General features: G+C 47.5%; 1 protein-coding gene and 1 pseudogene across 1 annotated transcript; one reads left to right on the forward strand and one right to left on the reverse strand.

The window, feature by feature from the left end:
* LOC132225626 (histone-lysine N-methyltransferase PRDM7-like) overlaps positions 1-27934 on the reverse strand; it is a 208242-nt pseudogene that overhangs the window by 130655 nt on the left and 49653 nt on the right.
* LOC132225584 (histone-lysine N-methyltransferase PRDM9-like) lies at positions 433-25034 on the forward strand. Its single transcript, XM_059680687.1, has 11 exons — positions 433-501; positions 612-735; positions 878-985; positions 8174-8223; positions 10739-10895; positions 11490-11591; positions 11790-12061; positions 12505-12575; positions 13667-13860; positions 23438-23653; positions 24958-25034. Exons 1-11 carry the CDS (start codon positions 433-435, stop codon positions 25032-25034), a joined length of 1440 nt encoding a protein of 479 aa, XP_059536670.1.

A 27934-nucleotide genomic window follows, 5' to 3' on the forward strand; every position in this document is an offset into this window, starting at 1 on the left:
CTCACCGCCCCCTCAGTCCCCCCCCCACCATGCCACTCAGACTCCTGACCCCTCCCCTCACACCCCCCACCGCGCCCCTCACACCCCCTCTGCGCCCCCAGTCCTCCCGGACCAAGCCCCTCAGACCCCCCCACCGCGCCCCTCAGTCCCCCCCGGACCGCGCCCCTCAGACTCCTGACCGCGCCCCTCAGACCACCCCACCGCGCCCCTCAGACTCCCCACCGCGCCCCCAGTCCCCCGACCGCGCCCTCAGTCGCCCCCTGAGACCCCCCAGCCGCCCAGGGAAGGAGGCGCCCCCTGGTGGGTCTCAATGGCCGCGGCCCTGGCCACCTGGTCCAGGTCCTGGTCTGTCCTGAGGCGGGAGCGGGTTCGTCAGCGCCTTCTCCTCACACAGGCACTGCGGCCTCCTGCTGGGACTGGGCTGGCGGCACCATGAACCCCAACAGGGACCCGCAGGAGCGCCCGGAGGAGGAGGCGGGGAGAGCGGGGCACAGGCCCAAGGTGAGGGGGTCCCCGGGGGTGGAGGTGGAGACGGGGGCGGGGACGGGGTGGAGGCGGGGCGCCCCCCCTCGTGCCGGGGCGGACGGACTGACAGACGGTCTCTCCTCCAGCCCAGGGCCGCCTGCAGGGACGTGTCCTTCTACTTCTCCCGGGAGGAGTGGGCGCAGATGGGCGCCTGGGAGCCAGCCCGGCACCGGAACGTGAAGAGCAACTATGAGGCACTGCTCAGCATCGGTGACCCGGAGGGGGTGGCGGGGCCGCGGGGGGTTGGGGGGCTCCGTCCAGGGCCCTTGCTCCGCCCCGCCCGGCGCTGGCTCTGCTGTTCGTCCCTCAGCTCTTCGCCCGCAGGACAGACTCTTTCTTTCTCTCCTTCCAGGTCACAGGGCCCCTCGACCCGCCTTCATGAGTCGCCGCGGGAGGACGGCCAGGCCTGGGGCAGAGAACTCCGAGGACTCGGATGACGACTGGACCCGGAGGCCGCGAGGTGCGGGCGGAGGGCGCGCAGGTGCCTGACCCCGACCAGGTGTCGGTCGGGCGGCCTCTCGGGAGTTACCCGGGAGGAGCAAGAGGCAGAGCAGTTACACACCAGGGGCTGTTCACATAAACCCCTTTTTATGAATCATTTATTTTACAGAGAGAGAGAGAGAGAGAGAGAGAGAGAGAGAGAGAGAGAGAGAAACCTCCATTGCTGCCTCCTGCCAGCCCCCCACCTTAAGGTTCATAGGTCGAGGCTCAACCACTTAGCCACACTGGCCAGGGTCATAGAACCTCTTTCAATGTGTAACAATAATTATATACAGATTTAGTGTTGACACTATCACAGAGGTTCCCCCATTTCTCCCCCTTTTCTCACCTTCACCCAGACCCACCCCCCAAATCTACAATAATAAAACCATAATATGCAAATCCAGGGAGGACCAGCTGAAGGACCGGCCAGATGATCAGGCTATGACACCCACTGGCATCAGGCCAGCCAAGGCCTGTGAAACGCAATTGGTCTGGACCCCACCATCCCCCATGATGCCCTGCAGAGAAAGGCCCAGGCCACTAGCCACTGGGTGATCAATGGGGGCTCCCTGTCATCCCAAAGAGGGAGGCCCAGGCCACCAATGCACAGCTGGGGCTGCTGAACCGGACCTCCCTCTACAGGCGATGGATCGCAGGGCTCCCTGACTGTCAGAGGCACAGAGGGCACAGGCCGGGCTGAAGAATCCCCCGCCCCCCGATGCCATTCCCGGTACATAAATTTATAAATTCCGTGCAATGGTGCTCTAGTATATATATACTAGGGGCCCGGTGCACGAAATTGGTGCACTGTGTGTGTGTTTGTGTGTGGGGGGGAGTGTCCCTCAGCCCAGCCTGCCCCCTCTCACATACTGGGAGCCCTCAGGTGTTGATCCCCGTCACCCTCCAATCGCAGGATCGGTCCCTTGCCCAGGCCTGACGCCTCTGACAGAGGCGTAGACCCCCATCACCCTCCGATCGCCTGATTGGCACCTTGCCCAGGCCTGACGCCTCCACCAGAGGTGTCAGGCTTGGACAGGGGACCTCCATCTCCCCCCATCACTGGCCCTGACCCCCGCCCAGGCCTGAGGCCTCTGGCCCAGGAATCATGCCTGGGCAGGGGACCCCCATCTCCCTCTGATCGTTTGCTCCACTCCCCGCCCAAGCCTGACACCTCTGACCCAGGCTTCAGGCCTGGGCACGGGGACCATCATATCCCCCCAATCCCCGGCTCCGCCCCCCACCCAGGCCTGATGCCTCGGCCAGAGGAGTTGACCCTCATCACCCTCCGATCACCAATCACCGGATCAGCCCCTTGACCAGGCCTGAGGCCTCCGGCAGAGGAGTCAGGCCTGGGTAGGGGACCCCCAGCTCCCTGCCTTGCAGGCTCCACCCCTGCCCAGGCCTAACGCCTCTGGCCTAGGCGTCCGGCCTGGGGAAGTGGGGACCCACAGCGGCAGCGGCCCCGTGACCCTGGGCTCTGCTTTAGGCCCAGGCAAGGGACCCCTAGATCCCGGGACTGCCAGCTTCAACAGTGCCCGGCTCCCATCGCTGGCTCCACCCCTACTTCCTGCTATCACTGGCCAGGGTGGAAAAGGCGCCTGATTCTCTTATCATGGCTGGGGGCAGGGCAAAGGCGGCCCCAGGACCGCCTTTGCCCTGCCCCCCAGCTCTTAGCTCCCCCCTGGGTTTCTGATCACTGTCAGGGGCAGGGGGCTTCTTCCTGCTTTCCCTTTCGCCTCCCTGCATTGTGCCTACATATGCAAATTAACCGCCATCTTGTTGGCAGTTAACTGCTAATGTTAGTTGGCAGTTAACTGCTAATGTTAGTTGCCAGTTAATTTGCATATAGCCCTGATTAGCCAATGAAAAGGCTATCGTCGTATGCCAATTACCATTTTTCTCTTTTATTATATAGGACTAGAGGCCCGGTGCACAAAAATTTGTGCACTCGGGGAGCGGGGGGAGGTCCCTCAGCCCGGCCTGTGCCCTCTCACAGTCTGGGACCCCTTGGGAGATAACGACCTGCTGGTCTAGGACTGCTCCCGGGTGGCAGAGGGCAGGCCCAATCCCTATGTGCAGCCCCTGGTTGGCCTCAGAGCAGGGCTGATTGGGGAGTTGGGGTGCCGCCCCCTGTCATGGACAGAGCAGGGCGATAGGGAGGTTGCGATGCCACCCTCAGTCACACTCAGGGTAGGGCCGATTGGGGGGTTGGGGCACCGCCCCCTGTCAAACTCAAGGCAGGGTCGATGGAGAGGTTGTGGCACCACCCCCTGTCACACACAGAGCAGGGCCAATCAGGGGTTGGGGCACTGCCCCCTGTCACTCACAGAGCAGGGCCAATCAGGGGGTTGGGGCGCTGCCCCCTGTCACTTCCAGAGCAGGGCCCATCAGGAGTTTGGGGTGCTGCCCTCTATCACCCACAGAGCAGGGCTGATCAGGGTGTTGGGGCACCGCCACTCTCACACTCAGGGCAGGGGCGATGGGGAGGTTATGGCTCTACCCCGTCACAGACAGAGCAGGGCCCGTGTGGCGGCTGGGGTGTTGTGGCCCCGGCCCCTGTCACACACAGAGCCACAGGGCGATCAGGGGGTTTGGGCGTTGCCCCCGTCACACTGATCCCAGTGCCGGGAGGCCTCTCGGCTCCGCTGATCCCGGTGCTGGGAGGCATATTACCCTTTTACTATATAGGATAGAGGCCTATGGGTGGGGCTGGCTGGTTTGCCCTGAAGGGTGTCCTGGATCAGGGTGGGGGTCCCCACTGGTGCCTGTCCAGTCTGGGTGAGGGGCTGAGGGCTGTTTTCAGGCTGGGGGTGAATGAAGCTCCCCACCACTCCTTTTTTTCTATTCTGGGCCAGCTTTAGCTCTGAGGTTTGGCTCCAGCTCTTAGGCCTCCACTGCTGAAAGTAGGTTTCTGGCCTTTGCTTACAATGCTGTGATCCTGCTGGCTGAAGCTCAGGACTAAAGCAGGTTTCTGGGGTTTTGTATAGCTTCTATATTTGTTACTTAGTTGCTTAGAGTTGCAGGTCAGAGGCCTGCAGCGGCAGGCGGGGAATGTTGGAGTCCTCTGTCACTGAAGCAAGCAAGCCTCATGTTAGTTTCAAGCTGCCTGGCTGCCAGCCGCCATCTTGGCTGGCAGTTAATTTGCATATTGCCCTGATTAGCCAATGGGAAGGGTAGTGGTCGTATGCCAATTACCATGTTTCTCTTTTATTAGATAGTGTATATATATATATATATATATATATATATATATATATATATATATATAATTTTTTTAAGCTATTCTCTCTCTGGGAGCACACACACCCCTCACCCTTTCCCCTCTACTCCCCCCCACTAGGTGTGCATCTCCTAAACTAAGAGACCCAGGAGACTTGCACCAGGGAGTATGGACGGGGCAGTTCATTCAGGCTAACCCCCTGAACCTGGCTCCAAGACCCCTTTGCTATGACTTTCCAATGAGCCAAAGCAGCCCGCCTAGGCTGAATTCTTTCTTTTAACCTTTCTAGAGCAACACAGCAGCCCAGCCTAGGCTCTCTCCTGCAGCTGCTTCTATCCTAAGTCCTTCCTTGTTTCACTGTCCCCAGCTTTAATAAACATTCTTTCCAAATAAAAATAAATAAATAGCCATGGCTCGGTGCCTCAGTTGGTTGGAGCATCCTCCCATACACCAAAAATTTTTGGGTTCCACCCCCCATCAGGGTGTGTATGGGCTACAAGTGATCGATGTTTCTCTCTCACATCTATGTTTCCCTCTCTTTCTTTCTCTTCCTCTCTCTCTAAAATCAATAAACATATATTCTCACGTGAGGATTAAAAAATAATAGTAGAGGGCGATAAATGGTGATGGAAAAAAATAAAATAAAGGCTGGAAACCAAGATGGCGGCATAGGTTAACGCAGGAGATTGCTGCCTCGAACAACCAATTCAAGGGTACACCTAAAAGACAGAAAGGACATCATCCAGAACCACAGGAAGGCTGGCTGAGTGGAAATTCTACAACTAGGAGGAAAGAGAATAGCATACCCAGACTCAGAGGAGGCGCAGTGCTGAAGTGAAATACTCAGGTTCGGAGTGCGTGCAGAGAGGGCTGACGGTGGAGGGCGCAGTTGTTGTTTTCAATCCGGAGGGAGTTTCAGACTCTGAGCTCCAGATCCGGGCGAGTCTCTAGGGACCCAGATTCAAACAGGAGAAGCGGGACTGTCTGGCTTTGGTCAGAACTCGAAGGCAGCTTTCTCTCCGAGGTTTGCAGCGGTTGCTGGGACTCTGTGAGGCAGAGACCCTAGGGACGGAACTGAGAGCAGCCATAACTGTTCGCTCCGGCCCGCCCTGTAGATCCCCAGGGACCCGCCCCGCCCAAGCCCTGCTCAGAGCCATTTGCCGCATAGCCTCAGGCAAAAGCTGGATTAGTACCGCCCTAGAGATCCAGCACAGAAGCTCTCCCACTGCAGACACAGCTGACCCTCATGGCCAGTTAGCCTGGAGGTCAAATCACCCCAGGTATTGCCGACCGACAACAATCAAGGCTTAACTACAACAAGACTGCGCACAAAGACCACTAGGGGGTGCACCAAGAAAAGATAAAAAAATGCGGAGACAAAGAAACAGGATGCAAATGTCAGAAATGGAAGATATAGAGCTCAAAACCACACTTTTAAGGTCTCTCAAGAACTGTCTAGAAGCTGCCGATAAACTGAGTAAGGCCCTCGAAAAGACTGGTGAGACCGCCGATAAATGTAGTGAGATTCTCAAGAAATCTAATGAGATCCTCGATATTGTGATAAAGAACCAACTAGAAATTAAGCATACACTGACTGAAATAAAGAATATTGTACAGACACCCCACAGCAGACCAGAGGAGCGCAAGAATCAAGTCAAAGATTCGAAATGCGAAGAAGCAAAAAACACACAACTGGAAAAGCAAAATGAAAAAAGAATCTGAAAATATGAAGATAGTGTAAGGAGCCTCTGGGACAGCTTCAAGCGTACCAACATCAGAATTATAGGGGTGCCAGAAGATGAGAGAGAGCAAGATATTGAAAACCTATTTGAAGAAATAATGACAGAAAACTTCCCCCACCTGGTGAAAGAAATAGACTTACAGGTCCAGGAAGCGCTGAGAACCCAAACTAAAGGAATCCAAAGAGAACCACACCAAGACACATCATAATTAAAATGCCAAGAGCAAAAGACAAAGAGAAAATCCTAAAAGCAGCAAGAGAAAGAAACTCAGTTACCTACAAGGGAATACCCATACGGCTGTCAGCTCATTTCTCAACAGAAACTTTGCAGGCCAGAAGGGAATGGCAAGAAATATTCAAAGTGATGAATACCAAGAACCTACAACCAAGATTACTTTATCCAGCAAAGCTATCATTCAGAACTGAAGGTCAGATAAAGAGATTCACAGATAAGGAAAAGCTAAAGGAGTTCATCACTACCAAATCAGTATTACATGAAATGCTGAAAGGTATCCTTTAAGAAGAGGAAAAAGAAGAAAAAGGTAAAGATACAAATTATGAACAACAAACATGCATCTATCAACAAGTGAATCTAAGAATCAAGTGAACAAATAATCTGGTGATCACAATAGAATCAGGGACATAGAAAGGGAATGGACTGACTATTCTTGGGGGGAAAGGGGTGTGGGAGATGCGGGAAGAGACTGGACAAAAAACGTGCACCTATGGATGAGGACAGTGGGTGGGGAGTGAGGGCAGAGGGTGGGGTGGGAACTGGGAAGAGGGGACTAATGGGGGGAAAAAAGAGGAACAAATATAATAACCTAATTCACCTAGTACTTACAAACTGATAAGAAACAGATCAACAAAAAATAAAATAAAGAATAATAATATAATTATATAGATATAGAACATTAACAAACAAGTATACAAAAATATAAAAGTGAGTAAAAAAATAACTAATTCAGAAGAGTTGTCATCACATAGAAGGAGGAAGGTCTGACGGGTGAGCAGTGCTCTAAGACCTGCATGGGGACATATGGGAAAATTATTACTCATGGTAGTTAGGGGGTTGGGTTGTGGGCCAGGGTAGGAAGTAGTTCACTGTTGTATCAGGTTCCATGTCAGCCATGGCATCATCTGCAGGTTTCATGAAAGTCGGGTTGGTAGGTTCTGTAGTTCCATGGGTCTGAGGTTGGAACATAGCTGAAGTCACGACATTATCTCTAACTTCCCCGAAACTCTGTTTCTGTGGTGACTAGACCTGAGTCTTTGTTCCTAAGACTGTGTGATGCTGATCAGAATCTAGTGATTAGGAAAGGTGGCACAGTCCACATGTGCAAAGGAGGAAGGATAAGAAAGAAAGGAGGCAAGGTGGTCCTGGTGCCATTGGACTGGACAAGGCCAGTGTGAAGACAGAAGGCAGAGAGGAGAAAGGGCCAGGTTGCAGAGTAGAGATTCTTTGCAGTTACGTGACTTTCATTATATGTGTGTCATGAAAGGCCAATTTTTATTTTTTTGCTGTTTAGGGCAATTTTATTTTAAATCCTCACCCAAGGATATTCATTGAATTTAGAGAGAGGAAACGAGAGAGACAGAAAGGGAGACAGAAACATCAATGTGAGAGAGGACATTTATCCGTTGCCTTCCGTGTACACCCCAATACAGATCAAACCTGAAACCTTGTGGTGTACAAGACAATACTCTAACCAACTGAGCCACCCAGCCAGGGATAGGCCAATTTAAATATATATATATTGAACAGAGGATGAAGTACAGATGGGGTTTTGTCTACTTTTAAACATTTTAAGAAAATTAGCTGATGCTCCTAATAAAAGCATGAGCCTAATGAAACATCAAAAAACATTTTCCAATCATCCTTGGTCTGTCCTTAGATCACTCTCTGATTCCGAATTCTGAAAAAATAAGAATCCCCAGATTTTGAAATAATTACCAACCAAAAATGATTTCGCACCCGGCAGGCGTGGCTCAGAGATTGAGCATCGACCTATGAACCACGAAGTCGCAGTTCGATTCCCAGTCAGGGGACATGCCCAGGTTGTGCGCTCGATCCCTGCTGTGGGGTGTTCAGGAGACAGCTAATCCATGATTCTCTATCATCATTGATGTTTCTCTCTCTCTCCCTCGCCCTCTCCCTTCCTCTCTGAAATTATATGTATTATTGATTTCTCACCATCTTTTAGCTAAACCTTCTTGGGTGGCCTTCAGAGTGGAACAGAATAAACATCAGAAGGTATTTCCCAAATCCTGTTGAAAAGAAAATCTTCCTCCTGGATGCAAATGCAGGGAAGAGGAGAAAAAAATCAGAGTGCAGCCTAGAAACTGCCACCTTTCTTTCCTGACCTCTTCAACAAAATGCCCAATATCATCTCAGTCGTTAATAACATCAGCTACAATAGTAGCTGCCACGGGTTTTATCTTCACAATGCTTCAGACTCTAAGAATTCTACGTGAATAAACTCACTTAAACCTTACCACAACCCTATGAGGTAGGTACTATAACTATCACCATTTCTGATGAGGAAACTGAGGTTTCAGACATATACAAGTGTTTGATTATATGTCTGAGATCACAGTATTGGTGGGATGCACTCAAATCCATAGCTTCGTCTCTAAACCACTTACAAGCTCATTCAAATTTCCATAGTTTCATGCAGTTTCCACTGTCTTATCCATACATGATTACATCTTTCAATGACTGATGGTTCCAAACACTATGCTGCCGTGAGAGATGCACTAAGACTTCCGACTCGCGGAAGCTTACTGACATATAGGCAGTTTGCACGGTGCATGGTCCCCCATGAAGAAGGACATAGGAACCCCAGCATCAGAGCCTCCTGGTCAAATAAAAGAAAGCATCTCTCAACTCTGGGGAGCTTCAGGTTTGACAATTGAGAAACAATAAATAAAGTGACTTAAGAACTTCATAGAGATGACACACTATTCAATAGAAGCTCATCCATCTGGAACTGGTTTTGAATGCTCATTCCAGTAAGAAGCATGGCTTCTTTCTCTGAGCTCTAATTAGGCCAGTGTCATCTTGTTTGAATCATTTGCTCCACCTGCCTACGTTTGCATTGTGAGCTCTTTGGTTCACACCAGATTTTTCTCTTCCAGAAGTCCCAGGCCCAGCTCAGGGTCCCTGAGGGCCCCTGAATGTTGGCTGAAAGAGTGCTTTAAAATTTACAAATTAAACTAGAATAGGGTCAAAAAATAATGAAGATAATTTACATGTGATTTCAAATACAGAGACGACTGAGAGGTACATTGATAGCAGGACTGTAATTTGACATTCACACTGTATCAAAGAGTTCACAGAACACTTTGGTGAACACCGTTATATGTCATGTTCATTATAACATTAAGAATTAGCACGTTATATGTCAGGAAAAATGAAGAGAACTAGCTAGTAGCACAACCTTATTCAAACAGAATTGGTGGGAACCAACTACTCTAATTACAAATATTCTTTCCGTGATATAGTAATTTGCACATCCTATATAATATGCTAAGTGTCCAGTTGTCCGTTCAACCAATCAAAGCATAATATGATGATGACATGCTAATGCCACTAACTGCTTGCTATGATGTGCACTGACCACCAAGGGGCAGACAGTCAACCGGTAGACCAGTAGCTATGACGTGCACTGATCACCAGGAGGAAGACGCTCTGACCTATAGGTTAGCTTGCTGCTGGGGTCCAGCTGATCAGGACTGAGCGAGATGGCCGGACACACCCTGGAGTCCTCCTGCGGTTCCTCCCCAGCTGGCCAACCTCCCGCGTCCCTCCCCAGCCCTGATCGTGCCCCAGTGGGGTCCCTCAGCCTAGCCTGTGCCCTCTCGCAATCCAGGACCTCTCGGGGAATGTCGGAGAGCCAGTTTTGGCCTGATCCCACAGGCCAGGATGAGGGACCCCGCTGGTGCATGAATTCGTGCACTGGGTCTCTAGTTTTAGCATAATTTTCCTTATTTTCACGATAGGTTTCTGCCAGCCATTTCTTTTGAAAAATATATGTTTTTATTGATTTTAGAGAGAAAGAGGAAGGGAGAGGGAGAGAAGCATCAGTGAGAGAGAAAAACATGGATCGGTTGCTCCTACACAGACCCCCACCTCGGATCTAACCCGTAACCAGGACATGTACCATGACCGGGAATGGAACCGGCAACCCTTCAGTTCAACCAACTGAGCTACACCAGCCAGGGCTCTGCCAACTATTTTTCTTTCTTTCTTTTTTATTCTTAATCCTCCCCCAAGGATATTTTCTCATTGATTTTTAGGGAGAATAGAAGAGAGAGGGAGAGACAGAGAGAAATATCAATGTGAGAGACACATTGATTGGTTGCCTCCTGCATAAGTCCAGACCAGGGCATGGGCCAGGGAGGAGGATCCTGCAACCAAGTCACTGGCCCTTGATCGGAATCGAACTAAGGACCCTTCAATCCGCAGGCTGACACTCTATCAACTGAGCTACACTGGTTAGGGCCCAACTATGACTTATTTTCTTCCCAGTATCTTTCACACTCACTGTTCTATATATATAAAAAAAAAAAGATCCTTAAGGCATGGGTTCTATTCTTCAATTCACAACCCACATTGGCCATTTCTTTTTCCTCTAATATTCATACTTCCCAGGTATTTCAGAGTTGTTGAAGTGTTCATTGAAGTCATGTATGTGAAAATATATCATAAACCCTACATAATTAAATAAATGCATGTTACCTTTTAATATGGGACTTCCACATTGAAGGCAAAGTCCAGGAAGTCATTAAGTAATGAGTCTACTTTGAAGGAATTGTCAGGAACAGCAAATTTGTTGACCACAAGTGGCTCAGAGCAGACTCAGAAACCAGTGCCCCCTGCTGGAGAAGCAAGTCCCTCTGGACAGCACCCTAGATCGAAATTGGGTAAGTTACATAATTTGGAGATTTCAGTTCCACTAATTCTTCTAGAAAGGCTAATCAGTGTAGCCTAGGTATGTGGGGTGGACTTTGCATAGGCCTGGATTTGAAACTGGAGTTAGCACTGAAGCTTTGAGCTAATCTTACCAACTCTCTGAGCTCCTGAATGCTAATGTGTAAAGTGAACATAAGGAAAAATGGGCCACATATAGTTTGATAGCATTAAATTAAATCTTAAACAATTGACACATGCAAGTTGTCCAATAAATCCATCTGTGATAATAGCAACCATATTCTCTTGGTGTTGTGTGCCCAGGTCTTTACTCAGTGCCTAACGCATAATGTTCCCTCAATACATACTTTATGAATGACCAAAGCTTGGGAGGTTGAACCTCAGAATGGGATCATCTAGAAACTAAAATTGAATCAGCCACCAATAGTCAGTGTGGAGTGCTAGTCTTTTAGTTAATGGAGGAAAATACCACATACTATAATAGAACAGGCGATCATTTGATGGTAGGACATTGTGTGTTTTCTGATAAGATAGGGACTAATGTTCCAGACCTCATCCCCTCAGTCACCTGCCCTTCTCCCATGTAGACCTCAGGAGAAAGGAGATCGAAGTGAAGATGTATAGCCTACGAGAGAGGAAGTGTTGTGTCTACCAAGAGGTCAGCGAGCCCCAGGACGATGACTACCTATGTAAGCTCACCCTCACCAAGGAGCATGTTATGTCTTGATGCAAGAATTTCACTTGGTCTTTGGGTGCCCAAATCATTCCCTTCCTCTCGTGACCTGGAGTACAGGATTGAGGCTCACTGATGTGAGCTCTTTCCGAAGCTCTTCATGTCCAGGAACATGCACTGCACCCTCCCTCTTCCCTGTTGCTCTTGCCTCCAGATTGTGAGAAGTGTCAGAACTTCTTCATTGACAGCTGTGCTGTGCATGGGCCTCCTACGTTTGTAAAAGGCAGTGCCGCGGACAAGGGGCATGCCAACCGCTCAGCCCTCACTCTGCCCCCTGGGTTGAGAATCGGACCATCAGGCATCCCTGAGGCTGGGCTTGGAGTGTGGAATGAGGAATGTGATCTGCCCGAGGGCCTGCACTTTGGCCCTTATGAGGGTCAGATCACAGAAGATGAAGCCACAGCCAACAGCGGCTACTCCTGGCTGGTGAGAAGTTGACCTCTTCCCTGTCCTCTGGCTTCCCCGTCCTTCCTGTGGCTTGGGGGGCCCCCACCTTCTACATGCCAGGACATGGATGGGGACCATATGGTTAGTTAGCTCTGTGTACTGGGCGGACTTTGCATGAACATGGAGTTCCTCTCTAAGGATCAGAGGGTAAATGGGAGCAAAGTGGTACAGACTCCTCCCTTGTGGGGCTCCTGCTTAGTGGACAAATCGACTCCGACGTGTAGATGATGAGTAAGAAAAATATCCTGTGATCACCATTGGCAGTTGAATCACCATGCAGGCTGAAAGAGATTTGATGACAGTAGAATAAAGTAATTCTTCTATTATATACACACAACCACACACACACACACACACACACACACACACACACACACACACACACACACACACGGCCTTTAACTTCTTTTCCTGAAATGCAGATCACCAAAGGGAGAAACTGCTATGAGTATGTGGATGGAAAGGATACATCATCTCAGGCCAACTGGATGAGGTAAGGTCACTAGGCTTCTGGGTGCCAGAGAGGATACTCATGCCTCACAACCCACATGTCTGTCCTTCCCATCATGCCTCCCTAATGGTCTCCCTCAGTTCTCTGTTCCCCTTTTTTCTCCATTCAGTGATCTTTAACATCTAGAGACATTTAGGAAAAAAGGAGGTAAATGTATAGCATATGTCCTCAAAATAGAAGTCTCTGGTTTGGGCACTGACTGGGAAAACCTTGAGGACCCTGTATTACTCTGTGATTTATCTAATGGACATTAGTTAAACACCTACTATGTTCCAGTTTAGAGGAAGGAATTCATTACTTACACAGATTACACAATCCATGACCCTAGGGAGGACTTACTGCAGACGGACATGAAACATTTTATTTCATAAACATTTAACTCTAATTTTCCTATTTTTCAAGAAGTGCCCAATGCCCAGATAGCCTTGAACCAAGGATAGTCTAAACCTGTGAGGGCAGCACATCATCCCAGACTCAGTTCTAACTACAACTGGGTGTTGGAGCCTGCAGAGTAATAGTGCTCATGGCCCTTTCCTGAGGGGCTCTCTTGTGTCAGGGGAGACAGATTATGAATAAACTACTATTGTTCTGTGTTATTTTTCTAAGACAGAGAGACCTCCACGTTTCTGTGGGAACCTGGGGGAGGCAACTGAATGATGCCTTCAATGAAGTGTGGGGAGACTCGACAAAGGCCTCTGAAGAGAAGGTAGACTTGGACTGAGTGTTGAATGATGTGAGTCCTAGATCAAGCCCCGAGTTCTGTGGTGTAACACAGAACCTGGCTTACAGCTTAGAGAAGCTAGAGGTCACCAGGTTTGATGGGGAAGTCTGGAATGAGGCTTTGGAAATGGCATTAGGCAGGATGAGCACTGTGAGCAGGACTTAGAGACAGGAATTCACATGACATTGTGACAGAGGCTTGGACATTGAACAGAAGTTTCCCCAGGAGCATGCGTGTGGGTGCCATCAGTGCTGAGGGCCTTAAGCGTCAGTGAGGAGCTGGACACGAATATGACAGGTAGTGGAAACTCATCGCCTGTGGTTTTCTTTCCTTTCATCTGCCTCAACTCCAGGTATGTGAACTGCGCCCGGGATGACCAAGAACAGAACCTGGTGGCCTTTCAATATCACAGGCAGATTTTCTACCGAACCTGCCGGGTCGTGAGGACGGGCTGTGAGCTGCTGGTCTGGTATGGAGAAGAGTATGGCCAAAAGCTGGGCATCAAGTGGGGCAGCAATTGGAAGACAGAGCTTGTGGCCGGGAGAGGTGGGCACCACTCTTCTTCAACATGGAAAGAAAGAATTCTTAGAAGTTTTCATGCTCCAACTCTCAAGTAGAGTAAACTCCACTCTAGAGTCAGCAAAGCTTCAAATCAGATGCTTCAGAAATGGATGGCTCATCACATAGGTTTTTGATTCTTAGGAACAATTTTAATATTTTTATTTTTGTTCTAATTTTTAAAAATATGCTTTTATTGGTTTTAGAGACAGAGATGAAGGGAGAGGGAGAGAAATATCAATCTGCTGCCTCCTGCATTATCCCTACTGGGGATCAAGTCCACCACCCAGACATGTGCCCTGACCAGGAATCAAACTGGCTACCTCTGGGTGAACGGGACAATGCTCAACGAACTGAGCCACACTGGCCAGGGGCTATATTTGTTCCATTTTAAAAAATACTTCATGCACAAAATACACAGCATCATATAGTGCTGAAAGGATTAGAGGCAAAAAAAAAAAAAGGTTTCAGGCGCTTAACCAGCTCTCTCATCAAGGTGGTTGTTTGTGGGTTGTTGTTGTTGTTTTTTTTTTCACACTTTAGCTGTTCCTTCTTCATTTACTGCATATTTCTAAATGAAATGTGGGTGTTACCATGCATTCATTCATCATTTTGTGACTTGTCATGTGAATTCCTACGCGGTGCCAGGCAGGGTTCTGGGAGCTGGAAATACAGATCAACACGATGATCAGAATCACTGCTCCTGAGCAGCTGGCTGGTGAAGGAGGGAAGCCCTGGCAGACATATGTGCATGTGCTTCATATTACACAGTGGTTAGCGCTTTGGAGAAAACGGGTCCAGGATAAGTGCCTAGGGATCAGTGTGAGGGGAAGGTGGGTGTGTCGGATTGCAAAGGTCAAGGGAAGGCTTTCTCAGGAGACAACAGTTACAACAGTTGTGTCACAAGGTCCCAGGCAGAGGGAGTGGCTGGTTCAGGGAAGGAAACAGGTGGGGTGTTGAGCTGGCTGAGGGCTACTCCCGTCTCAGTCTCAGTACATTGGTAAGAACAGAGGTTGGACAGATGCCTAGCAGCCTGGAAATACAGTGCCTATGATCCAAGCTGAGATACTGGGGACTTTCTTGAGTGAGACGGGACAATTGAGCAGTTTTCAGCTGCAGAGTGGCATGTTCTAAAACTATGCTTTGTTAAATTTTTTGGAAAATAAACTTCAGTGGGGAATCCCCTCCGAGATTATTTCAACTCCAAGTGAGAGAGGAAGGCGTACTGGCTGGAGAGGGATGGGGGTCAGGAGTGTAAGAAGCAGGTTGGGGAAATATTTTTGTTGTTGTTTTTAATCCTCACCCAAGGATATTTTTCCACTGATTATTTTTTGAGAGAGAGTAGAAGGGGGAGAGACAGAGAGAGAAACATCAATAGCTTGTCTCCCACTGGCACCCCAACCAGGGCTGGGGATTGAGCTTGCAACCAAGGGACGTGCCCTTGACTAGAATCGAACCCAGGAGCCTGGAGTCTCCAAGGTGATGCTCTATCTACTGAGCCAAACTGGCTAGGGCATGGTTGGGGAGATATTTTGAAACAGGACTTTGTAGTGTATTTGAAATAGGCTAACACTGAAAGAAATCAAGTAGGAATACTGTGTGAGGAAAGACATATTTCCATTTTATGATTTGTGGAAAACTGAGAGAGAAGCAATTGCTAGTTGGGGCCTATTGTTCCTCTATTTTTAAATATTTTTAGTGATTTGAGAGAGAGAGGAAGGGAAATGAAGAGAGAGATAGAAATATCAACATGGATCAGCTGCCTCCTGCTGGGATAGAGCACAAAACCTGGGCATGTGCCCTGACCAGGAATCAAACTGGTAACGACCTGGTTCATGGGTTGATGCTCAACCAGTGAGATACCTGGCCAGGCCTGTGGTTTTTCTCTTTTTTTATTTTTTTTATTTTTTTTTATTGCTTAAAGTATTACAAAGGGTATTACATATGTATCCATTTTATCCCCCAGCCCTAGACAGTCCCCTAGCCTCCCCTATCACCCAGTGTCTTATGTCCATTGGTTATGCTTATATGCATGCATACAAGTCCTTTAGTTGATCTCCTACCCCCTACCTCCTGCCCCCCAACCCTCCCCGGCCTTCCCGCTGCAGTTTGACAATCTGTTTGAGGCAGCTCTGCCTCTGTATCTATTATTGTTCAAAAGTTTATAATGGTCTCTATTGTCCATGAATGAGTGAGATCATGTGGTATTTTTCCTTTATTGACTGGCTTATTTCACTTAGCATAATGCTCTCCAGTTCCATCCATGACGTTGCAAATGGTAAGAGTTCCTTCCTTTTTACAGCAGCATAGTATTCCATCGTGTAGATGTACCACAGTTTTCTAATCCATTCATCTACTGATGGGCACTTAGGCTGTTTCCAGATCTTAGCTATGGTGAATTGTGCTGCTATGAACGTAGGGGTGCATATATCCTTTCTGATTGGTGTTTCTGGTTTCTTGGGATATATTCCTAGAAGTGGGATCACAGGGTCAAATGGGAGTTCCATTTTCAGTTTTTTAAGGAAACTCCATACTGTCTTCCATAGTGGCTGCACCAGTCTGCATTCCCACCAGCAGTGCACAAGTGTTCCTTTTTCTCCACATCCTCTCCAGCACTTGTCGTTTGTTGACTTGTTGATGATAGCCAGTCTGACAGGTGTGAGATGGTACCTCATTGCTGTTTTCATTTGCATCTCTCGGATGACTAGTGACTTTGAGCATGTTTTCATATGTCTCTTGGCTTTCTGGATGTCCTCTTTTGAAAGGTGTCTATTTAGGTCCTTTGCCCATTTTTTGATTGGATTGTTTATCTTTCTTTTGTTAAGTTGTATGAGTTCCCTATAAATTTTGGAGATTAGGCCCTTATCAGATATGTCATTGGCAAATATGTTTTCCCACACAGTGGGTTTTCTCGTTGTTTTGTTGATGGTTTCTTTTGCTGTGCAGAAACTTTTTATTTTGATGTAGTCCCATTTGTTCATTTTTTCTTTAGTTTCAAGTGCCCTAGGAGCTGTATCAGTGAAGAAATTGCTTCGGCATATGTCTGAGATTTTGTTGCCTTTGGATTCTTCTAGAATTTTTATGGTTTCCCGTCGTACATTTAAGTCCTGTATCCATTTTGAGTTTATTTTTGTGTATGGTGTAAGTTGGTGGTCTAGTTTCATTTTCTTGCATATATCTGTCCAATTTTCCCAGCACCATTTATTGAAGAGACTATCTTGGCTCCATTGTATGTTCTTGCCTCCTTTGTCAAATATTAATTGAGCATATTGGTTCGGGCCGATTTCGGGGGTCTCTATTCTATTCCATTGATCTATATGCCTGTTCTTGTGCCAGTACCAGGCAGTTTTGAGAACAGTGGCTTTGTAATACAACTTGATATCTGGTATTGAGATCCCACCTACTTTGTATTTTTTCAGGATTGCTGCAGCTATTCGGGGTCTTTTTTTATTCCAGATGAATTTTTGGAGAGTTCGTTCTAGATCTCTGAAGTATGCCGTTGGTATTTTAAAGGGAAGTGCCTTGAATTTATAGATTGCTTTGGGTAGTATGGACATTTTAATGATGTTGATTCTACCAATCCATGAACACGGTATGTTCTTCCATCTGTTTATGTCTTCCTCTATATCTTTTTTCAACGTCCTGTAGTTTTCTGAGTAGAGGTCTTTTACCTCTTTAGTTAAGTTTATTCCTAGGTAGCTTAATTTTTTTGGTGCAATGGTAAACGGGATTGTTTTTATAATCTCTCTTTCTGAAAGTTCACTATTGGTGTATAGAAATGCCTCAGATTTCTTGGGGTTAATTTTGTATCCTGCTACATTGCCAAATTCATGTATTAAGTCTAGTAGCTTTTTGATGGATTCTCTAGGGTTTTGTATGTATAATATCATGTCGTCTGCAAATAAGGACAGTTTTACTTCCTCTTTTCCAATTTGGATGCCTTTTATTTCTTCTTCTTGCCTAATTGCAATGGCTAACACTTCCAGTACTATGTTGAACAGGAGTGGTGAGAGGGGGCATCCCTGTCTTGTTCCTGTTCTTAGGGGAAATGGTGTTAGTTTTTGTCCATTGAGTATGATGCTGGCTGTGGGCCTGTCATATATGGCTTTTATTATGTTGAGGTATGATCCTTCTACTCCCACCTTGCTGAGAGTTTTTATCCAAAATGGGTGTTGAATTTTGTCAAATGCTTTTTCTGCATCAATTGATATGACCATGTGGTTTTTTTCTTTCAATTTGTTTATGTGATATATCACGTTTATTGATTTGCGGATATTGTACCATCCTTGCATCCCTGGGATAAATCCTACTTGGTCATGGTGTATGATCTTTCTGATGTACTGCTGGATCCGATTTGCTAAGATTTTGTTGAGGATTTTGGCATCTAGGTTCATGAGGGATATTGGCCTGTAATTCTCTTTCATTGTGTTGTCTTTACCTGGTTTTGGTATTAGGGTGATGCTGGCTTCATAGAATGAGCTTGGAAGTGTTCCTTCCTCTTGAATTTTTTGTAGTAGTCTGAGGAGGATAGGTTTTAGTTCTTCCTTGAATGTTTGGTAAAAGTCCCCTGTGAAGCCGTCTGGTCCTGGGCTTTTGTTTGATGGAAGCTTTTTGATGACTGCTTCAATTTCTTCCATAGTTATTGGCCTGTTGAGATTTTTAGATTCTTCCTGATTGAGTTTTGGAATGTATTTTTCTAGGAATTTGTCCATTTCCTCCATGTTGTCTAGTTTGTTGGAGTAGAGCTGTCCATAGTATTTTTTAACAATCATTTTTATTTCTGTGGGGTCTGTTGTTATTTCGCCTCTATCATTTCTGATTTTATTTATTTGGGTCCTCTCTCTCTGCTTCTTGGTGAGTCTGGCTAGAGGTTTGTCAATCTTGTTTATCCTTTCAAAGAACCAGCTCTTGGTTTCATTGATTTTCTGTATTGTTTATTTGGTCTCTATGTCATTTATTTCTGCTCTAATCTTTATTATCTCCTTCCTTCTGCTCACTCTGGGGTTTTCTTGTTGCTCTCTTTCTAATTCTTTGAGTTGTAGAGTTAGATGATTTACTACCATTTTTTCTTGTTTTTTGAGATAGGCCTGTAGAGCTATAAACTTCCCTCTCAGGACTGCTTTCATTGTGTCCCATAGGTTTTGGATTGTTGTGTTTTCATTGTCATTCGTTTCCAGGATGTTTTTAATTTCTTCTTTGATCTCATTGGTAACCCAATCAATATTTAATAACATGCTATTCAGCTTCCAGGTGTTTGAGTATTTGGGTTGTTTTTATTGTAGTTTATTTCTAGTATTATGCCATCGTGGTCTGCGAAGATGCTTTTTATGATTTCAATCTTCTTGAATTTGGGGATACTTTGCTTGTGACCCAATATGTGGTCTATTTTTGAAGATGTACCATGAGCACCTGAGAAGAACGTATATTCCCTGGCTTTGGGGTGAAGTGTTCTGAAGATGTCTATTAAGTCCATCTGATCTAGTGAGTCATTTAGGATTGCTGTATCTTTGCTGATTGTTTGTCTATAGGACTTATCCAGTGCTGTCAATGGTGTATTAAAGTCCCCTACTATGATTGTATTGTTGTCGATCTCTCCTTTGATATCTTCCAGGAGTTTTTTTATGAATTTGGGTGCTCCTGCATTGGGTGCATATATGTTTACCAGGGTTATATCTTCTTGTTGTATTGATCCCTTTAGTATTATGAAGTGGCCTTCCTTATCTCTTGTTAAGGCCTTCACTTTGAGGTCTATTTTGTCTGATATAAGTATTGCTACCCCAGCTTTCTTTTCCTTTCCATTTGCCTGAAAGATATTTTTCCATCCTTTCACTTTCAGTCTGTGTGAGTCCCTTCTAATGAGGTGGGTTTCTTGTAGACAGCAGATGTATGGGTCATGTTTTTTTATCCATTCAGCCACTCGATGTCTTTTGGTTGGAGCATTTAGTCCGTTTACGTTTAAAGTTATTATTGAAAGGTACTTGTTTGTAGCCATTTCTTTTTGTGTGTGTGTGTGGCTGTTTTCTTTCTGAGGTTTTTATTTCTTCTTTTTATACCAGTCCCTTTAGCATTCCTTGCATTGCTGGCTTGGTGGTGACAAACTCCCTTAGCCTTTTTTTGTCTGTGAAGCTTCTTATTTCCCCTTCAAGTTTGAATGATAGCCTTGCTGGATAGAGTATTCTTGGATTCAGTCCTTTGCTTCGCATCACTTTGTAAATTTCAGTCCATTCTTTTCTGGCCTGATGTGTTTCTGTTGAGAAGTCATTTGACAATCTAATGGGAGATCCCTTGTATGTAACTTTCCGTCTCTCTCTTGCAGCCTGTAAGATTCTCTCTTTGTCCTGAACATTTGCCATGGTGATTATGATGTGTCTTGGTGTGGGTCTTTTCAGGTTCACCTTGTTTGGGACTCTCTGGGCTTGTGTGACTTTTTTCTTCCCCACCTCAGGAAAGTTTTCTGATATTATTTCTTCAAGTAGGTTTTCTAATCCTTGTTCATCCTTCTGTTGTTCTGGTACTCCTATTATTCGTATGTTGTTTCGTTTCATGTTGTCCCAAAGCTCCCTTAGGCTCTCCTCCTGTCTTTTAATTTTTTTCTCCAATTGCAGTACATTTTGGGTGTGTTTTGCTTCCTTGTCTTCTAATTCACTAATTCGGTCCTCCGCTTCTCCTAGTCTACTGTTGATACTTTCAATGGAGTTTTTCATTGCAGCTATATCACTCTTCATTTCTTCTTGGGTCTTACTTAAGTTGTTGATTTTTTCATCTGTTTCTTCTAGCTTCTTCCATATGTTATCGATTTTTTCATCTGTTTCTTCTTGCTTCTTGAAGAGGTTGTCGATTTTTTCCTCCATCCGGTTTATGCACTCTAGGACCCTTATTCTGAATTCTTTATCTGTCATGTTGCATGCCTCTGTATTACTTAGCTGCTTTTCTGGAGAGTCCTCCTTCTCTTTCCTTTGGGGGTTTCTTTGTCTACCCATGTTTGATCTCACTGACATATCTAGATGTTGAGTCGTTCAGTGGTTGCTCCCTGGGTGGCAGTGACTCCTTGGTCTGTGGTTGCTCTTCGGGCGGTTGCAGTAGCTGCTGCTCTTCAGTTGGCAGCAGCTCCTCTGGTGGGTGCTGTTCACAGCTGTGGTGGCTCTTCTGGCTGGTGGGGCGAGGTTTCACGTACAGCTGCTGTTCCTCAGCAGAGGATGTGGTGCTCAGGAGGTTGTTGTTGCTCTGATCTGCTGCATTGATTTAAAGGCACAAAATACAACACAACAAGGCACCACGTACCAGGCACTATACACAAATATATTCACGATATTAATAACTCCAAATAAAGGTGACCACCTGAATTAAGAGAATTAGGGGATAAGGAAGAAGGAAGAGAAAAAGATAAAAGAAAAAAAAGAAAAGAAAAGTAGGGACCAAAAAAAGGAGTGCAAAAATGAAATCGGGAAAAAGGAGGGGGGAAAATAAAAGCGAGAAAAGAAAAGAAAAAAAAAAGAGCGAAAAGAGAGAATGAAGTGGAAGAGGGGAAGAGACTTTTTATATGAGGAGAATACTCCTATAGAACAGCCATTAATCACAACAAATTCCAGCAACAGTTCCCTGGATATGAATGCAAACTAGAAACAACCAATAATATAAAAATGAAAATAGAATGGAGAACACTAATCCCAAAATAAAATAAAGAGAAAATAAAATGGCACTTTAAAAAATGGTAAAATGGTAGCAGTAATAATACTGGTTAAAAAATAAGAAGGTAGTAATTAAAAGGGTAAAATCAGGTGATGGAAAAAGAAAAAAAAAAGAACAGAAAAAAAATTGATTTCTTAGTTAAAAAGTGAAAAAAAAAAATGCAGTAGTGAAGGTCCTTCGGTTCTTCTATTCTTCAGTGTGGCTCGCCTTAGACCTTCCAGGTATTCAGGAGAGTGTTGAGTTTCCCTGCGATATACTGTTCCTCTGTGTTGTGAACCACAGTCCTTATTTTAAAGCAGGTCGCATTTATTTCCCAGACTGCCTTATTTTGTGTTTAGCAAAGAGTCAGTTTGTGGGTCAGCCTCTGGGTGGCAGTGTTCTGGGGTTGGCCTCTGGGGCTATAGGGCCTCTCTTTCCAGTGGAAGTTCACTGCCCAGAGCTGACTGCGTAATAGTTAGTTACCGGCGCTATGTTGTTGCTGGGATTGAAAATCCCCCTATAGGCCAGACCCTGTTAACTCCCAGGGACTGATAAGGTTATTTTAATCCTTGATCTCGTAGAGGGTGGAATCTGGGGGTGGCTGTGCTCCTTGCCTGGGGGCCGGGGGGAGGAGCCTCACTATCTGGAGAGAGTGGCTGCCCCAGTCTTGGGCTCAGGGGTGTCTCAGCACTCAATTCGCTGCCACCTCTCCTGGCTCCCCCTCTCTCCCCAGTCTCTCCCCAGATTCCACTCCTCCGCACACTCTCCCTCTCTTCAGCACAGGTGAGTGTCTGTATCCGAAATGTCCCAAGAACAGGATTCAGTGAAAACAGACAAACAAACGCCGGCCATGGAAACGGGGAAGGCTTGGTTTCTGTAAGCTTCTTCTCTTACCGGGACTGTATGGTCAGGTCAGATCTTCAGGCTGCCCCCTTTAGGCTCAGTCCTCCGCGGTCACAGAACCCAGCTCTCAATTTCCCTGGCGGCACCAGGAATCCCGCAGTTCTCCTTTCCCCCCCCCCCCGCCCCCCGTCAGGGGCTGTGCCTGTCCCAGGGGACAGGGCTGTCTGCCACGCGGTCTCCCTCCGACTCTCTGGGCTCAGAGGTCTGGCAAACTTTCCTGCCCAAATCCCTGTTTTTTTTTTTTACCTTTCCATGGTAGTTCTGCTCTTCCCGGCTGCAAACCCTCTCACCAGCTGAGCAATTTCGCCAATTCGGTGTGGGTGTTACTAGTTACAGCTGTTCATTCCATTTGCTCCGGGACACGACCTGGGACGCATCTGCCTATATCGCCGCCATCTTGGTTCTCTGGTTTTTCTCTTTAACATGACTTAGAAGATACATGTATATGGAAAGGTCACGATAGTCAAACCCATATAAGGAGTCAAATGGCTTCTGATGGTCCTTGATCTGTAAGACATTTTTTCTTTTCAATCCTCACCCAAGGATATTTTTCCATTGATTTTTATAGAGAGTGAAAGAGAGAGGGAAAGACAGAGAGAAATATCAATGTGAGAGGAACACATCGATTTGTTGCCTCCTGCACAATCCCTGACCAGGTCCCGGGCCGGGGAGAAGCCTGCAACCAAGGCACATGCCCTTGATGGGAATCAAACCCAGGACCTTTCTGTCCACAGGCTGAGGCTCTATCCACTGATCCACACTGACCAGGGCTGTACAAAAGACTTTTGATATGGGGTCTCTGGATTTCTGAAGAAGAGTAGTGCAGACAAAGAAAAAGAAAAGTAGACTGTGAAGGAACACTCTGTGGGAGGCAGAGCTTGCACTGTCAACACAGTTAGAATGATTCCGGAGATAGGTCTTACCAGGAGACAGAGCGTAAGGCACAGGCAGCCTTGCCCACACATGCCCTGACCAAAACTTTCTCCTTCAGCAGAACCAAAGACAGAGATCGACCCATGTCCCTCCTGCTCTGTGGCCTTCTCCAGTCAGACATTCCTCAACCAACATGTGAAACGCAATCACCCCTCTGAGATTCTGCCAGGAGCACCTGCAGGAAAACACCTCCAGTCAGAGGAACCCGGCCCAGAGCGTCAGAATCAACAGCAGCAGCAACATCCTGGTCCACATGGCTGGAATGACAAAGCTGAAGGTCAAGAGGTCAAAGGAACGTCCAAACCTTTGCTTAAAAGGATCAGGCACAGGGGAACTTCAAGGGACTCTTTCAAGCCTCCCAACAGACAAATAGGGAGCTCCAGTGAGCGTGAGAGAATAATGGAGGAAGAGCCCAGCACAGGCCAGGACGTGAATCCAAAGAACAGAGGCAAATTATCTGTGGGAGTAAGAATGTCAAAAATTGTAACAATCAAGCATGGAGGGTGTGGGCAAGGCTTCAATGATAAGTCACATATCGACACACACCAGAGGACACACTCAGGGGAGAATCCATATATTTGCAGGTAGTGTGGGAAAGGCTTTACACAGAAGTCATCTCTCATCACACACCAGAGGACACACTCAGGGGAGAAGCCCATGTGTGCAGGGAGTGTGGGCGAGGCTTTACAGATAAGTCAAGTCTCATCAAACACCAGAGGACACACTCAGGGGAGAAGCCCTATTTGTGTAGGGAGTGTGGGCGAGGCTTTAAAGATAAGTCAGTTCTCATCAAACACCAGAGGACACACTCAGGGGAGAAGCCATATTTGTGCAGGGAGTGTGGGAGAGGATTTAGAGATAAGTCAGGTCTCATCAAACACCAGAGAACACACTCAGGGGAGAAGCCCTATGTTTGCAGGGAGTGTGGGAGAGGCTTTACACGGAAGTCATCTCTCATCACACACCAGAGGACACACTCAGGGGAGAAGCCCTATGTGTGCAGGGAGTGTGGGAGAGGCTTCAGAGATAAGTCAGTTCTCATCAAACACCAGAGGACACACTCAGGGGAGAAACCCTATGTGTGCAGGGGGTGTGGGAGAGGCTGTAGAGATAAGTCAGTTCTCATCAAACACCAGAGAACACACTCAGGGGAGAAGCCCTATGTGTGCACGGAGTGTGGGCGAGGCTTTACACAGAAGTCCAATGTCATCAGACACCAGACGACACACTCAGGGGAGAAGCCCGGTCTTTGCAGGGAGGATGCATCATGAGCCCTAAATTGCACCTCAGCAGCCACAGGGCAAGTGTAGGCACTGCATACCTCATACCCCAGCTCTGAGGGGGCTTTAGTGGAAGCCTGCTGGCCCTTTTCCCTCCCCAAGAGTGTAATTAGTACAGAAGTAACTGGTCAAACAAATCCTCCGCTTTCAAAAGGAGAGGCAATAGACAAACAGTTCCGTAAGTGCTATGGGGATGTCAACACCAATGTCCCTCATGGTGTTCTTGGCCTCGTTTTAATAAAGTTTGTGTCCAGACAAACCTGAAGCCTACGTGCCTCATCCCCCTCATCACTGAAAGCAGAGTTCCAGGAGGGCCTCCAAGAACCCTCAGCCACAGACCTGAACCCGGGAAGGCGGAATCTGGCGTCAGTCCAGTGAGGTTCCCGCCAGGGAGAGGGATTGAGACACACTCACCAGGAACATGAATAGAACCCCACCAACCCCTTGGCTTCTCCTGGCTCCTCCCCCCATTCCTTAGACCTCTGTAGCCTCAGAGGTGAAAGCCAGAGAGGGTGTGTGCAGGTGTATGTGTGTGCATGTGTGTGTACATGTGTGTGTGAGTGCATGTGTGTGTGTGTGTGTGCCCGTGTGCCTGTGCACACACCTGTGCTGCCTCAGTCTGGGCACTGGTCACCCTCTTCTTGCTGCCTCTGTAGCATTGGCATCTCGCCTGGGGCATAGCATGTGGGCGCCAGGTCTGTCCACAAGGGTTTGAGTCTCAGCTCTGCCCTCACAACTGTGTGTCCTAAGGCAAGACCCCCAAAGTCTCTGTGCGTCTTTCCAAGCTATAAAGCGGGAGGGTGACCCAGGCTTTGGAGTGTCATTCAGAGTGGGGTCAGCACCGGTGCCTCTGGCTCAGGGTGGTTAAAACACGCATCTCTCGGTGAACAGCGTCTGCCAGGCCTTGAGGTGGACAAGGGAGGCAGAGGGAGTGGGGCCCAGGAGCCAGTTTAGAGCACAAGCAGCTCCACTGTTCTGCGTGGACTCGGATGCCTGAGCAGGAGGCGTGGGGTCAGGCATGCTCCTCCCCCAGGCCACCCCCTCCCACTAAGCCTGGGCAGGTGGCACTGAGAGTGACCAGGACAAAGGCCCTCACCACCCTGCTGAGAGCTGCTGGGTGCACCTCACCTCACAGTGTGTGCGACACCCACCTCGCAGCAGCTCCTGGTGCCTGGCCTTGTACCTGGGTCTGCGGGTCTCACCCTCCCCTGACCCGTCTGAAATCCTTAACTGCACGTTTCTTATGGGGAGACTGATGGGCCATGGACCCGCGTGAGCAGAGCAGGCAGGCAGTGTCGGTCATTCCTGGCCACTGGTTCACAGGTAATGTCCACTGAGGCCAGGAGCACCGACCCTCATGGTCCCATGGGTGGGAGTCCAGCTAGGCTCCAGGGAACAGGTAAGCGTCTGCCTGAGGGGGCGTTGGGACCCCAGCAACCAGAGGCCCCGCTTTTCTTACAACAGAGCGGACGTCCATGCAAGGAGCAGGCACACGCGGTGAGGGCCCGTCACCCCTCAGCCCGAGGGACCAAGCACAGCACCTGTTTCTGGAGGAGAGCTCCTGAGGTGGGTACCCAAACCCACGACCTGGGACCATGACCTTCCCTCTCCCACCCATCAGGGGTGGCTCAGTGCTTGAGCATCGACCTATGAACCAGGAGGTCAGGGTTCAATTCCTGGTCAGGGCACGTGCTCGGGTTGTGGGCTTGATCCCCAGTGTGGGGCCTGCAAGAGGAAGAGAGATCTGTACATAGGAAAGTGCAATTCCCCCACAGGAAGCAGGGTTCCCTAAATAAAAGGGACAACCCCCCAAAAGAATTTTGGTTCCTAAATGAGAAAAGACATTTCCATCACAGGAAGCAGGGTCCACAATAAAGAAGTTTTGTTTCCACACAGGAAGTTGCCTTTAAATCAAAGGGAAGGTAGTTCTGCACAGAGGAACGTGCATGTCACCCAAAGAATGACGTGTCCACACAGGAAGGGATATTTCCTCCAGAGGAAGAATTGTTCCCCCAGAAGAAGTATTGTTTCCCCACATGGAGGAGCTATGAATTCACACATAATAGATCCGCATACAGGATAGTGCATTTGCCCACTGTTAGGTTTCCTACCAGGAAGTTTTTTTCCCCCACAGGAAGAGGCGTTCTCGAACAGGAAGTTTTGATTCCACCACAGGAAGTTGAGATTCCCTCACAAGAAGATGGGTCCACAAACAGGAAAGTCCATTTCCCCCAGAGGAAGGCCTGACGCCCTCACAGGAAGAGATATCAGCATACAGGAAAGTGCATCTCCCCTACAGGAAGAAGGGTTCCTAAAACAAAAGAGACACTCCCAAGTTGGAAAATAGGTTACTAAACCAGGAGGGACATTTTCACCACAGGTAGGAGTGTTCACCTTCCTGTAGCTTTTTTTCAAGAAGGAAGTTGCGTTTCCATCAATGGAAGATAGCTCTGCACACAGGAACGTGCATGTCCCACAAAGAATGAAGTGTCCACATAGGAAGGGACATTACCTCCAGAGGTAGAATTTATCCCCCAAGGAAGTATTGTTTCCCCACATGAAGGAACTATTCCTTCACAGCATCATAGGTCCGCATACAGGATAGTGCATTTCCCCCACAGGTAGAAGGTGTTCCTCACAGGAAGTTTGTTTCCCCAACGGGAAGAGACATTCTAGAAAAGGAAGTTTAGAATCCACCACAGGAAGTTGAGATTCCCTCACAGGAAGATGGGTCCACAAACAGGAAAGTCCATTTCCCCCACAGGAAGGCGTGATGCCCTCACAGGAAGAGATATCAGCACACAGGAAAGTGCATTTCCCCCACAGGAAGAAGGGTTCCTAAAACAAAAGGGACACTCCAAGTAGGAAAATAGGTTCCTAAACCGGAAGGGACATTTTCCTCACAGGTAGGAGTGTGCACCTTCCTGTAGTTTTTTTTTTCAAGAAGGAAGTTGCGTTTCCATCAATGGAAGATAGTTCTGCACACAGGAACGTGCATGTCCCACAAAGAATGAAGTGTCCACATAGGAAGGGACATTTCCTCCAGAGGAAGAATTTTTCCCCACGAGGAAGTGTTGTTTCCCCACATGAAGGAACTATTCATTCACAGCATAATAGGTCAGCAAACAGTATAGTACATTTCCCGTAAAGTTAGAGGGTTCCGCTCACAGCAAGTTTGTTTCCTCCACAGGAAGAGGCGTTGACCAACAGGAATTTACGATTCCCACACTGGAAGTTGCGATGCCCTCACAGGAAGATAGGTCCTCCAACAGGAAAGT

Source organism: Myotis daubentonii, chromosome Y, assembly GCF_963259705.1.
Source record: "Myotis daubentonii chromosome Y, mMyoDau2.1, whole genome shotgun sequence".
In the NCBI taxonomy this organism is placed as follows: Eukaryota; Metazoa; Chordata; class Mammalia; order Chiroptera; family Vespertilionidae; genus Myotis; species Myotis daubentonii.

Bases quoted from the DNA above. Each gene is read 5' to 3' on its own strand.
- LOC132225584 (XM_059680687.1), top strand. From the start codon at position 433: ATGAACCCCAACAGGGACCCGCAGGAGCGCCCGGAGGAGGAGGCGGGG. The intron at 11,592-11,789 runs GTAAGCTCACCC...TCTTGCCTCCAG, and splicing joins CCAGGACGATGACTACCTAT to ATTGTGAGAAGTGTCAGAAC. The intron at 12,062-12,504 runs GTGAGAAGTTGA...CCTGAAATGCAG, and splicing joins ACAGCGGCTACTCCTGGCTG to ATCACCAAAGGGAGAAACTG.